The 14,652-nt window shown below is 43.9% G+C and overlaps 1 protein-coding gene across 6 annotated transcripts in view; it reads right to left on the reverse strand.

Moving 5' to 3' along the window:
* ZNF462 (zinc finger protein 462) overlaps positions 1-14,652 on the reverse strand; it is a 96,220-nt gene that overhangs the window by 40,438 nt on the left and 41,130 nt on the right. For 4 of the 6 annotated variants that reach the window (XM_035309420.1, XM_035309421.1, XM_035309422.1 and 1 more), the window contains exons 3-5: positions 8,890-14,393; positions 7,783-7,947; positions 5,902-6,005 (exon numbers count right to left, since the gene is read on the reverse strand). In XM_035309420.1, coding sequence (XP_035165311.1) covers positions 5,902-6,005; positions 7,783-7,947; positions 8,890-14,393 — 5,773 coding nt within the window. Of the gene's footprint in view, positions 1-5,211; positions 5,627-5,901; positions 6,006-7,782; positions 7,948-8,889; positions 14,394-14,652 lie in introns of those variants that run through there. The other 2 variants (XM_035309424.1, XM_035309423.1) reach the window with 2 other exon arrangements.

The raw sequence follows: 14,652 nt of genomic DNA on the forward strand, positions 1-14,652 counted from the left end.
AAAAAAAAAAAAAAAAAAAAAAAAAAAAAAAAAAAAAAGATATTTTTGACCAGCTTTAATGAGGAAGCCTTTTGGTTACAGCAGCAAAAGCAGATTAGAGATCCTGCTCTGGGGAGGGTGCCAGCAGGCTGCAGTTGATGAGTTCCAGGATTAAAAGGCAACAGAGTTTCAGGCAGAACAGAGTGGGATATGCTGCACAAAGCTCAACAAGAGAAGAAGGGGTGGCTAAGACCAGCCTCTACTTTCTTCAGGGAAACTGGAAGCTACTGACGGCTTGATAACCAGGGTGTGATCAGAACGTGCTCTCTCTGCACAGCTTCTTTTAACAGCTCAGTGAAATTTAGAAGGGGAAAAAAAAAAAAAAGGACATTTCCACAGTTTTTAACAAAAAATCAAATTCATTCTAAAGTCCTGCAGAGCTCTGCAGTTTCTATGCTGTGGCTCACAGTCAAGAGTTCACAGTCTCCAGGTGGTAGGCAAGTAGCTTCAGCTTGTGTTGTAAACATTTCCAGTACAGCCTCTTCCTTGGAAACATTAATGCTTTGTGAGCTAGTTTTAGTTTGAGTCTCCTTGGTGATGGAACATGGCGATGGTGATGGAACATCAAGGTAGTTAGAGAGGGCTGTAGGAGTAGTAATTTGACGGAACTATCCCCCACCTGCTACCTTAATTCTAGGCATATTTTAGGCTTATTTCCTTGTTTTACCTAAATCACCATGTTCTTCTTTAGTGAATATCAACATGGAATCAAGCGCAGTCTGTTCCAGCCCTCTCACACTGCACAGATTGTCATGGGACCTTTAGTCCCACACTGACAGAGCTTAAACCAGAACATCCCGCTTACAAGATCTAACACTAAAGTCTGTGTCTTCAGAAATCTGATGGTGAAAAAAAAAAATACAAATAAACTTATGTCCCTCTCAGGGCCACTTCAAACAAATACAATTTAAAACAAATCCAGGATGAAGTTCGCAGCATGACAAACTATACAGCTTTTCCGGGGAAATAGAAAAGATGTCTCAATATGCAGACTGGACTCACTTCTTAGGGACATCTGCTGCCTCGTTGGGACCCCAATTAAAGATGTGAAGACAAAGCTTCCTACTCTGATGTAACCCTCAGGTTATTATTATTGATTTTTCAGGCTAGTAGTGCTGAAGTTTCAAAGTCTGAGGGCAATCGAGAGACTTCAGGGCCTTGGGACAACTGGTTAATGGATCAGGAGCACAAGTAGTGTTCTCCCCTGTCCCTCCAGTTGCAGGGAATGATGAGGGGAGAAACAGGAAGAATAAACTGGTCAATACCTGGCTCTGAGCCTTGTGTCACTGGCAGGACTTTAGATCATGGGTTGTTTTACATGACACCAGGCCTGCTGGCAACAGATGGGGTACACCCATCTCGAAAGGGAAAAAGGATTTTTGCACAGGAGTTACCAGAGCCCATTGAGGGAGCTTTAAAGCAGATTTGAAGGAGGAAATGGATAAAACCAGGGCCACTAGAGACAAGTCTGAGGGCAACATACGAGTGGCTGTGGGATGGTGTGCTAGCAAGGTCCTTTGGTCTGCCATCCCAGCAAAGGTAGGGGATTGAGAGCCATGTGACAGAAAAGGCACAAGGGATAATGTTGATGGGTGCAATCACTGAAGTGCCTGAGAATGGTCACATAGTAATTAAAACTCCTTCCCCCCAAAAGGTGACAGGATCAGTAGCCCAACTGAAGTGCATCTACACCAATGAACACAGTATGGGCAACAAACAGGAAGAACTGGAAGTCATTGTGTGGCAGGAAAACTGATATAGTTGCCATCACAGAAATATGGTGGGATGACTGCAGTGCAGCCAAGGATGGCTATAAACTCTTCTGATGGTATAGGGTAGAAAGGAGAGTCAGTGGTGCAGCCCTGTATGTTAGGGAGTGGTTTGCCTGTCTTGAGCTTCATGATGGTGACAATAGGGTTGAGTGCTTATGGGTAAAAATCAGGGAGAAGGCCAACAAGGCAGATGTCATGGTGGGGTTCTGTTAAAGACCACCCAACCAGGCTGAAGAGGCAGACAAAATATTCTGTTAGTGGAAGTCTCACAGTTGCTAGGCCTTGTTCTCATGGGGGACTTCAAGTTACCAGATGTCTGCTGGAAACACAACAGCAGAGAGGAAAACAATCTACGAAGTTCCTGGAGTGCATGGAAGATAACTTCCTGACTCAGCTGATGAGTGACCCAACAAGGGACGGTGCCCTACTGGACATTTTGCTTGTGCACAGAGAAGGACTTGAGGGTGATGTGAAGGCTGAAGGCTGTCTTGGGCATAGTGATCCCAAAATAATAACGTTTTCAAGTCTTGGAAAAGTAAAGTAGGTTAGCAGAACTTCCACCCCAGACTTCCAGAGTGCAGACTTTATCCTGCTTAGAAGAGTGGTTGGTGGAGTCCCTTGGGAGGCAGGCCTGAAGGGCAAAGGAGTTCAAGAAGGCTAGACACTCTTAAAAAAGTAAATCTTAAAGGTGAAGGGGTTCCCAGCCCTCTGAGCTGGAAGATAGGGATAGGGAGCAGAATGAAGCCCCCATAATCCAAGACAAAATGGTTAGCAAACTGCTACACGTCTTAGACACATACAAGTCTATGGAGTCAAATGGGATCACCCAAGGGTAATGAGGGAGCTGGAGGAAGTGTTCACCCAGCCACTTTCCATTGTTTATCAGCAATCCTGGCTAGCCAGGGAGGTCCCAGTTGGATGGAAGAAGCAAGTGTGATACAAATCTCCAGGAAGGGCTCGAAGGAGAACCCAGTGAACATACCGGCCTGTCAGTCTGACCTCAGTGCCAGTAAAGATTATGGAGCAGATCATCCTGAATGCCATCATATGGCACATACAGGATAACCAGGTGAACAGGCCCAGTCAGCAGGGGTTTATGAAAGTGTGACTAACCTGATCTCATTCTATCACAAGGCGACCTGCTTAGCAGATGAGAGAAATGCTGTGGATGTTGTCTACGTAGACCTCAGTAAAGCTTTTGACCCTGTTTCCCTCAGCATTCCGCTGGAGAAACTGGCGGCTCATGGCTTGGACAGGCATATGCTCTGCTGAGTAAAAAACTGGCTGGGCCCAAAGAGCTGTGAATGGAGTTAAATCCAGTTGGCAGCTGGTCACAAGTGGTGTCCGCCAAGGCTCAGTACTGGGGCCAGTTCTTTAATATATTTATCAATGATCTAGACAAAGGATCAAGTGCGCCCTTTGTAAGTTTGCAGATGACACCAAGTTGGGAGGGAGTGTTAAACAGCTTGAGGGTAGGATAGCTCTACAGATTGATCTGGATAGGCTGGATCAATGGGTCAAGGCCAACTGTATGAGGTTCAACAAGGCCAAGTGCCAGGTCATGTATCTGGGGCACAACAACCCCATCCGACACTACAGGCTGGTTGAAGAGTGGCTGGAAAGCTGGCCAGTGGAAAAGGATCTGGAGCTATCGGTTGATAGCCAGCTGAATACAAGCCAGCTCTGGTGGCCAAGAAGGCCAACAGAATCCTGGCTTGTGTCACAAGTAGTGTGGCCAGAAGAACTAGGTAAGTGATTGTTCCTCTGTACTTGGCTTTGGTGAGGCCACAGCTTGAATACTGCATTCAGTTTTGGGTCCCTCACTACAAGAAGGACACTGAGGTACTGGAGCATGTCCAAAGAAGGGCAATAAAGCTGATGAAGGGTCCAGAGAACCAGCCTTATGAGGAATGGCTGAGGGAACAGGGGTTATTTAGCCTAAGGAAAAGGAGGGTCAGGGGAGACCTTATCACTCTCTACAACTGCCTCAAAGGAGGCTGTGGAGAGGTGAGGGTTGGTCTCTTCTCCCAAGCAATAAGCAGTAGGACAAGAGGAAATGGCTTCAAAGTTGTCAGGGAAGATTTGGGTTGGATATTAGGAAAAATTTCTTCACTGAAAGAGTTATGAAGCATTCAAACAGGCTGCCCAGGGAAGTGGTTGAGTCACCATGCCTCAAGGCATTTAAAAGTCACGCAGATGTGGTGCTTAGAGACATGGTTTAATTGTAGACTTGACAGTGCTAGGTTAAATGTTGGACTTGGTTTTAGAGGTCTTTTCCAACCTAAATGATTCCATGAAATCTCTCAAATAGTAACATATTGAATGCTTGCAGTGAATACTTGTAACAAATATTAAACATGTTTTAAACAGCTTGATAGGCAATGAGCTTGATGAACAATTAAAGCAGACTGTCAAAGATGTGTAATACGTATTCAAGCTATTCTAAAATACGTACCTTAAGATGTTCAACATTGTAATACTTAAAACTGTATTCATGCCTGCATATGTTGGCAGCACAATTCTTCCAAGGGCAGGTTTTTAAGTTTTGGTAAGATTCAGGAGAACAGTGGGTCAGTTAAACACTGGTTTGGTTTCTTTCATAAACTTTATCTCTCAAGACAACAATTGCATCAGAATCAAAAAAAAAAAAAAAAAAAAAAAAGACACAGCAGACCACCTCAACAATAGCAACAGCACCTATTATCAAATTAAGTGGTCACTGTAGAGTTCTTCCCTGCTATTCACCACTTTCTGACTTCCCCATCCTTCTACTTGTAGGATGGGGAATTGTCCTACAAGTCCTACAAGTAGACTTGTAGGACTTCTACTTCCACTTTATTCATTTCGTAGGTAGAAAACAGAGTAACCAGAGACTAAACACAAATCTGCTTTTGAAAGCAAACCAATTTACTAGGTAAACAGCAGGCTTTGTCAGCCAAGAGAGGTTGGGGCATCCCCACTGTCAGCCTCAACAAAGATGGGTGGTATATGCACAGTAGTATCCATCCTTCCCCCACCTCATGGATCTTTTCAACATGGCAGACCAAACTGTGGCATCAATTTGTCATGACACTAGTAGAAAACTTGGTTTCCAATATAAGGAGTATAAAAACATTTTGTATTGTGCTTCTCTCCCACATACATTTAATGATGAAACAGCAACATATTCACCAAATTTGAGAGTGCTACTGATGGTGCTACAAAATATCTGTATCGAATGAGCATGTGGATCATCTCTTCTTTTGTTAAAATGGTAAAGAAGCAGCTCTCTCCCCAGACTAGCAAAATGTGTGTCACATGTGTGATACATGTCACAAAGAAAACTGTGTGTCAGTCCAACATGCCAGTGAAAAATACCCCTAAGCCTCCATTTTTTGAGAAGGTTTATACATATGTATGTATATGATTGTAAGAATTTTAAAAACTACCCATCTAACGGCAAACTCAACCTATAGGAAGAAAATTATATGAATTTTGACTGTTTTGATGACTACAAGTTTTCCACATGCTGCATGAGACAAGGAAACAACTGACAGAATCATCAGTATACCATGCTGGTGTGAAATTGAAATATTTTAGAGTGAAATTGCACACCATGATTGAGGAAAAAAATATGTATTTTTAAGGAATCTTACGATAGCTATTCAACATTAGATATGAAAACTCAATGATCAAGGAGTTGTAGTAGTTGCAAACAAGTAGTTCATTGTGTATTAATGATTAAAAAGAAAAATACTTTTCTCTCCTCTTCTTGACCTGTTAGGTCTCATTCATTTGGCATGGCTTCATAAGTGGTAAGTTTCAATATTTACCTACTGAAAAAAAGTCATATTATTTGGATTGCATGTTTTTCCCCTATATGCAAGAAAAAGGGGCTTAAATAAATTCAAGAAGATATAAAGATGTGATGTTTTAGAAGTAGTTACAAATAATGATGGCCAAAGGTTTTGCAGCATAGAAGATACCTAAATGCTGAGACAATGGTTGCTCAAAATCAAGTTGAGTGTGCTCTCTTCTTCACTGTCAACCTACAGAATAGTAGTGCTAATCTGTGCTTCTTTTGAAAACAAAAATAAAAGCCACAACTTACTTGTGCCTGAAAGCAGAGACAAACGAGCAATACTGGCAGCTGTACTTGTCTTCCCGGGTAAACATGGCCAGAGCCAAGTGACTCCTCTCGTGAGATCGCAGACCCTGCATAGACATCAAAACCCGGTCACACTGGCTGCAGTGGTAGCCCCCAGGCCTGGTTTCATCTTCCAAGGATGCTCCAGATTCAGCTTCTGTAAATTCCACAATGCCAGGGTCTTTGGCTCCCTCACAACCCTCCAAAGTTGTGTTTGAAGAATCTTCAGCTTCCTGCTAAAAAACACATACCCCCCCAAAGCCATCAATTCTCTCTCCCTTCTGCCCTTCAGGCTTTCCCACGTGTTCATTTTGATTCCTAAGTCTCCCACTACGTTGGTTTTCTAAATATATCCCTACACAAGCTCCTTATTAATGGCTTTCTGAAAAAAGAGCCTATTCTTGGGAGGGAAAGAGGTAACTGTATATATTGTATACATACACGTTTAAAAAAAATCTCTCTGCGTAATAAAATAATGAATGCAAAGAGACAGGAAACTGAACCAACTCTCTCTCCATAATATTTATATGAATCTTCTAGACTTGATCAGTGAAACGTTGGTATGGTACAGAGCAAGTTCACTTTAGTTTATTTTGCTCTAGCTTATAGTTTAAATACTCTACAGACTGACAGAGTAGTCCATTTTAACACATAGACTTTGCCCATCAGTGTCAAATTCTTAAGAAAGAAGCAGGTGCTCTAAGATCCCAGAATCCTCCTTAGAAACAAAAAGCAAACAGAAAAAGTCTTTTCTTATTCCTTTTCTTAACTGATCTGCCCTTTCCCTCTTCTAACCAAAGCATGTATATTTGCAGCAACTTGAAAAACCTATAAGAATATCTGCATCATGTTCTTTCAGCCTTGGATTTCAACTTTTGTTCCCTGCTGCATAACATCTATTTATTCAAAAGATGGCATTGACCCCACATTAACTTCATGTGAGAAGCTGTGAGGAGAGGAAATGCTCTGATAGGAGGGAAACAGTACAGTCTATTAGCAGTCAGGTAACGTTAAAAAAAGGCCCATGGTAGGGCAATGAAATCTCTCTTAGGTTGCATGAGCTTCCTCACTGTTTCTCTAAGTAACTGGGTCCACTGCCTCACCACTCACAGAGTGAAGAATTTCCTCCTAACATCTAACCTAAATCTACCCTTTTTTAATTTAAAGCCATTCTCCCTTGTCCTGTCATTGTCTGCCCGAGCAAAGAGTTGCTCCCCATCTTTTTTATAAGCCCCCTTTAACTATTGAAAAGCTGCAATGAGGTTTCCCCGGAGCCTTCTCTTCTTCAGGCTGAACATCTCCAGCTCTCTCAGCCTGTCTTCATAGGAGAGGTGCTCCAGCCCTCTGATCATCTTCGTGGCCCTCCTCTGGACTCAAAATTTCATGTGCAAAGTATATCACAAGCAAGTTCACCATTCACCCATTTGAATGTGCACACTTACTCTTCTTAAAAGAATAAAAAAAAAAAAAAGAAAAATGAAAAGGAAAGCAGGCCTTTTATGTTTTAACTAAGCAGAAAAGTAGCCCAGAATAGCTGAGAAAAAGCCTCCTGCTCATAAACCAAGTCTTTCGGTCATCAACGACATCAATTCCTTTGTGGCTGAGAAGAAATGAGAATTAAATAGTCTTCGTGCCCCTAGATCAAGAGTGGAAAAAAGTTAAAACATCTTAAAATAAACCAAATGCACTGCAGAAACTTAATGTTTAAATGACTGAAACATTACACCAAACTGGAACACCCAGCTCAAAATCCATTCAACTTCACAAGAGCCCTCCACAGGTTTTCAATGAGTCCTTAATTTTAAACAATGTTAAAAGCTGTAATTACAGTTTTAAAATTCTCACCTTTACTGTAGCTGAGACAGAAGAGACATTTCCATACTGGACATGCTTGCGGAGGTGATTACAGATGGCTCGAAGCGTTGGATGGACTTCCACACAAAATTTACATTTGTAGCCAACCACTTTCCGCTCTTTAAGTTTTGAAACATCTTCCAGGTGCCCAAAAGCCTATGAATACACAAGCATAAATCAATTCATACGATAAAGTGTGCTTTGTTATCTCATTTTTAGGAATATAGACCAGATTTTGCAGCTGAAGAGAAATTATGTTTGATATGCACATGTCCTGTTTTGCAGGACTGTATGGCCAATTTTTGTTGATGTCTATTACTGCCTCTAGAACAAGTGGGCAAGACATCTCTGCAGGAAAGACCTTCAGGTATTGCATAACAGTGGTTCTCCAGAAGACTATTCAATCTGGCCTGAAACTGCTCTTTCATGACCCCACCACTTCCCCAACAGCTGTGAGGGGCTTTTCTGCAGCAACTATATTCCAAATCAAGGCAGAGTGAAGGGGGCGAGCGAGCAGAAAAAAGAGCACAATTTGGTCTTCCAGTTATGGTGCACTAGTCCAAAGCTTCAGCCATCAGATAGATTCGTGTCATGTTAATATTGAGTGCTTTATCAGTGAACACACTGGAAGAGACACGCTTGAGAAGTAAACTGATGTGTTACTCAGAGGTACTCTTAAAAAGGGGATTGGACATTTTGTGAAGAGTCTGCAACAAAGGACATGGCAGCCTTGCAAGAAAAAAAAACAAGGAACAGTCAGATACAGATGGCCTTCCGGAAGGGTGAGAGGAAGGGAAGGAGGTGTATAAAATATAGAAGGAAGCAGTAGGAAAGCACAGGGCTTCCTACAGAACCTAGGGAGGAGTAGAGGATGAAGGAAAGGATGAGGAAATTAAAGCAGAACGTGTAATTGACTTATGAAGCTCACTGACACACTGAGTCATTCATTAGCCTGTAGTCATTTGGCTGTCAAAGAGAACATGCAAGTGGGCATTAGTAATAGGCAGCCTTTTGGGGTGCAGGAGGGTAGTGTTTTCATTTCTTTCCCCTGGCAGGGCAGGGAGAAGAGGGAAAGAGACCAGACACACAGATCCTTACCCTCTCTTGTTTGAAATCTGCAAAAGCACCATCTGCATATTTCTGCTTGCTCAGAAGCTGCTTCCTCCTCTCCTGACGTTTGGCACGCTTCTGGAATTCCTCGTTGTGACCATTCAAGTGTGCGGTCAGCTCTGCTGTGCTATGCAATTTCATATCACAGTGCTTGCACTGGTAGACAGCATTCTGAGAGCGGGTGCCACTTCCCAGTATGGTAAAGTCTCTCTTCAAATCCTTGCTGTGGTGGTCAGTGTAATGCATGCACAGCAGCTCCGCTGTGCTGAAGGACAGCTTGAAACATTTTATGCACCTGAAGGGAAGCCACTCAATTTCCTGAGCCTCGCTCTCCACCTCAGGCTTCTCAAAGTCATTCCTCTCCTCAGTTGGAGTTGGCTTTTCATGCTCATCGGCATATACAGCAGTGAAGTAACCCCCCAGCTTGCTTGCATGCTGCTTCTTCGGGAAAACACCAGGGTGACGCTTCATGTAGTGGGACACGATACCCTTTTTGCTGAAGGACTGGAAGGAACAAAGTGAGCATTTCTTCTTCTCTACAGCTCTCCTCAGCTCTTCACTTAACTGAGGAGTGTCATCTTTGGGAGGAGATGGAATGATCACTTTATTGGGTTTGTCGCTTACTGTCCTTGAGGCTGCTAAGCAGTGAGTGTAGTAAGCATCAATGTCATGTCTTTTCTGGTAGTGTGCCGCAAGCCCTTTGCGGATAGGGTTGGTGTAGGAACACAAAGCACATTTGAAGAGGTTGTTCTTGCCCTCTGGCTGTGCCCGTACATTGTTATGTTTGATGCGGTAGTGCCTGGCTATCCCCTTCCGGGTAGAGCAGAAATATTTGCAGAGCTGACACCGGAAAACTGTGTGAGACACTAAATGAGAACTGGAGAAATGAGGTGCTGCAACAGAGATTTCTCCAACATCCTCAGCAGCAATTTCTGGGGAGGCCTTGATTTCAGTCACCATGTCTGGCTCCAGTGAAGCAGACACCTTTGGTGGTGACTGAGCAAAAACATCAAATTCGGGTTGATTGTGGTATTTCTCATAGTGAATTTTGAGCTTCTCCAGTGTACCATGGGTATAAGGGCACAGCTTGCACCTGTAAGCACCATAGCCTTGCTTGAAAATCCTGCTTGTCTCTTCCACATCATTCTGAGCAATATCATTTGCCTGCTCCACATCATGCACAAAGTCTTCAGCAGTGACCTTTATTGATGGGTGCCGTTTCTGGTAGTGTGTGAGAACGCCATGAATGCGTGTGTTAATGTATGGGCAATGTCTACACTTATATACAGCCCCGGGGTTAATGTCTATATCCTGAGCAAAATCTGCAGCTTTCACTTTCATGCCAGGATGCTTTTTGCCATAATGTGTCAGAAGGCCATGCAAGTTGTTGTATTCAGACTGGCAAACTGTACACTGATACGGAGTAGAGGAGATGGCAGGGTTTGCAGAAGCCAGCTGCACCGTTTTCTCCTGGGAAAGGCTGGGATCCTCTGCACACTCTGCATCCTGGTCCATCTGTGACGTTGTTATCTGGTCTTCAGAATCCATCCTGATCCCAGTTTCATCAGGCTGTGTGCCAGACTTCTCAGCAGCATCTTTCTCCTTAATGATATCTAACAGCACAGATTCATCCCCATTCATGGCCCAAGGGTGAAAAGCTTGGTAGTGATTAGTAATATCCCAAATAGAAGATGCTTCAAAAATGCAATCTCTGCATTTGTAGGACTTTGCCTCTGTTGGCATCACTAGGGCAGGAGGCGAAGGATCAGGACCTGCCCAGAGTTTAGTTGCCATGTAAGTATAATCAACATAATGCTCAGGATGTCTCCTTTGGTAATGCACAAGCAAACCACTTGGCTCTGTGTGTGAATAAATGCACCATTCACAGTGATAACCAGCCTCTATCAAGCCATCCAAAAATGCCCATCTGAGAATGGATGTGACTGTAGCTTTCAGTGTTGGGTGATCTTTCTTAATATGCTTCCTCAATGCATAGAAGTAAGGTGAAGTATAGCTACACTGCCTGCACTTGAGGGCTCTCAGCTTTGACTTGTCCCGCTCGGTGCTAGAGGTGTGAGCGGGCACATTGCCAGTCGATTTCTTCTGGCTACGATCACAAAGGCTTCTAATGGTGGCTGTATGCTGTCTAATCACATCTGCATTAGCTTTAAAGTCGCGATGCTTCTTTTGATAATGAATGAGCACACCTTTCACGGTCCTGTTTCCATAATCACAGTGTTGGCAGAAAAACATTTCATTCTCGGGAGGATTCACAGAGGTCTCGGAACCGCCTCGGCTCAACTGCTGCATGGACACTGGTGGCCTCTGAATACCAGGTGGCAGCTCACCAGCCCTCATCATTGCTGCAGTGGGAGGTGCCTGTCTGATATATTTGGCAGTGACCTTTATCTCTGGGTGCCTCTTCTGGTAGTGAACAAGCACTCCAACAACTGAGCGGTTGCTGTATGAACAGTGTTTGCAGTAGTAAAGTTCAGTAGCAAGGTCTGGGGGTGGTGGTGGGGGAGGTGGAGGCTGAGAAGCCAAGTTGGACAGTTTTGGGGAGACAGGTGTCCCCATCTCAAAAGACATCTGAGCCAGGGCAGAGCCCCTATCAACAGAGACGACACGCATGGTCTTCTGGATTCTGAAATATGATGCTTTTTCTTCGGGGTGCTTTTTCTGGTAATGAACCAAAACTGAATGCATGTTAGGGCTTGCAAATGAACACACGTCACAGTCATAAACAACCACAGTATTGACGGAAGGTTCCTTCTGATTTTCACATTCAGGACTAAAACTCTTGGCGGCACTTTTGTTAAAGCCAGCTGGCACACCAGCCCCGCGAGCCACGGGGGTGGAGGTTGCCATAGTTTTTGGAGCAGAATTCAAGATCTCTCTCAGTGTCTGAGACTCTGTGTTCAGCCCTTCTTGCTGCTCAACAACATAGCTTGAAAATATCATTGCATTGTTAATTTTCACTGTGGGATGCATTCTTTGGTAATGTGGCATCAGACTTCTAACATTCGGGCTCGTGTAAGAGCAGAAGCGACAGCGGTAGATCAGATCAGAATGATCAAAGTTCAGTACATTCATAGCTTCAGGGTGATGCTCTCCATAATGCTGCTGCAGGTCTTCAAAGTTTGTATAGTCAATATAGCACTCAAGACACCGGTATACTGCACTGTGATCATTGGGATCCAGGATATACCTAAAGCTGAATTTAATATAAGGGTGCATTCGCTGGTAGTGGGTGCTAACGCTCCGGGCAGATTTGTTGCTAAAATCACAGTGTTTACAATAGTACAGCCTGCCAGAGTCATTGAACTCTGCATTCTCATTGTTCTGATCAGTACCATACATGTTTGACTGGCCCCCCAGAACAGAGGCATTAGGGCTCTGATGTTCTTTCATGCTGACAGAAGAATAATAATCTTCCTCATCTTCTGATAAAGTGAGCTCAATCTCTGCTCCATTGGCAGAATTGTAATCATGCTGCAAGCTTCTGAAGTTTGCCTCCTTCTGGGAATCATTAGCCTCTCTTCCCCACATTTGCTGTGGTGCGTAAGAACTGGACACTTCTATCATTGGTTCTGTTTGCTCTTCTTCTCTGTCTAACTCAACTTCTATCTCCACCTCATTGTCTTCCTCCTCTTCCTCATCATCCTCTACATTAATCACAGCATCTTCTTGCTGTTTGTTTTGGTTGATTTTGCTCTGCAGATTGCTCGCTATTTCGTCAATCCTAGTTCTCTTTTTCACTGGTGAGAGATCTAAAGGGAAATCATTTGACACTTTCCGAGGGGCCTTTGCAACAAAGTTATTTTTAGATGACAGCCCAAGGATTGAGGTCTGGCTCTTCTTCACTGTGCTGGCAGAGGTGTGAGCATCTGCCTCACTCTCTTGTGGTGTGTTGGATGGTGGTCCATCATATTTTGGCAAGTTGTCACAGAATGAGTGCTTGTGCTGCTGATGAACTCTGAGGCCTTTCAAAGTTGTGGTGGAATAGTTGCACATTGTGCACTTGTATGGATGCTGTGAATGGGGCTGGGGTGATTGCTGTTGTTGCTGTTGCTGCTGCTGCTGCTGCTGCTGCTGCACTGGCTCCATCATCCCAGCTGACTTCCTGCCATTTATATTTCCACTCTCATAAGACACAGCACTGTCATTCAAAGAAGAGGCGATGCTTTCAGTTTGAGAGTTCACAGTGTCCCAGTCTGATGTTGTACCTGTATGACATTGCTTGTGGGCGCCAAGCTTTAATGAACTCTTGCAAGTGAAAGGGCATTCGTCACACTTGTACACGGCTGTCTTTCCAGACAGGTGGATGTTCTCAATGTGACGGGAAATGCTTCGGCGGTGCATAGTCAGGAAAGGACAAAAAGGACACTGGAACCTGTTCATATACCTTCTAAAGGGGATCCCCTTTGTTTCCAGGAGTTTGTTGCCATCAGATCCCATCAGCTGCTCTGCGGACATTCCTGTGGTCTGGTGATCCATGGAGTTCAAGCCATTCTCGCTGTCCATTTCATTTAGCTCTTCATCTGAGCTGGAGTCATTTAGCATACTGTTTGTTTCCAGGTCAGCAGAAGAATTTGTCATATCAGCAATTCCATAGCGGGATCTGTCAGACAAATTAACCATGCCTGAGTTGTGAGGTGACTTAGGCTTCATTTGAGGATAAGACACAGAAGAAAACTTGGAAGATGTAGAAGAGTTGGGCCTGATAAGGGAATTGCCCATAGAGCTTCTGAAGTTTGAGACATTAGCGTTCGATATCTCACGTCCCGTCGTATTCATAGACATATAGTTAGAGTTTGGGGAGGCATTCTGGGCACTCTTGTTCTGTACATCAGGTGCACTGGTTCCTTCTTGTTGCTGCCTCAGGCTTGACAGTATTTTTACCATACTGCGGTGCTTCTTCATCATGTGGTCACACCAGCGCTCCCTTCGAGGTGTCTGGTAGCTGCACCATTCACAGCAAAAGTTGCCCCTCGACTTTGTCAGGGGCTTGACCATGGACTCCAAAATGCTCCGCTCCACCACCTCTGCAGGCAGCTCCTTGCAGGGTTCCTGCACTGGCACAGAAGCAGATGTTGATTCAGATATAGCAGTGGCAGCTGTAGGGGGAGTTGAACTCTCTTTCAGGTTGTTTTTGTGATACATTTTCTGGTGCTTAATAATCCTTGCACGCCTGGGTGACTTGTAGGTGCAGAACTGGCAACTGAAAACTTTGCCAAACCCTTCATGCATCATGATGTTGTAATTTAAGGAACTAGCGGTTGGTGGCCCCACTGAGCTCCCCCCAGCCTGCGTTCCATGAACCTTGCGTGTGTGCTCTATGAGGAGGTTTTTGGAACGGAAGTAGCGCACACAGAACTTGCACTGGAAAAATTTGTTGGTTGGTTTAGGATTTGGAGCCATATGCTGACCATAGAAAGTCTGGCTCTGGCTATAGTAACTTCCAGTCCCCATCTGACTTGTTGCATTTTGCCCTAAAATGAGAATTAAGGTGAATATATAAATAAATAAAATCAAATACTGAGGCTTTTTCTCCACCCACCCTATACGCGTAGGAACACAACTGCATCTTGAACAACTATCAATCACACCAGGGTTCTCTCACTTACTTATGACTTAAGTACACTCTCTGTAGAGAGTACATTTTCTACACTTATCTATATACCTGTTGACTTTCAGAAATGGCCATTTTCCACAACATAGATATATATGTGATATGGTGTAAACTTTGGG

The sequence above is a fragment of the Oxyura jamaicensis genome, chromosome Z (assembly GCF_011077185.1).
Source record: "Oxyura jamaicensis isolate SHBP4307 breed ruddy duck chromosome Z, BPBGC_Ojam_1.0, whole genome shotgun sequence".
Classification (NCBI taxonomy): domain Eukaryota; kingdom Metazoa; phylum Chordata; class Aves; order Anseriformes; family Anatidae; genus Oxyura; species Oxyura jamaicensis.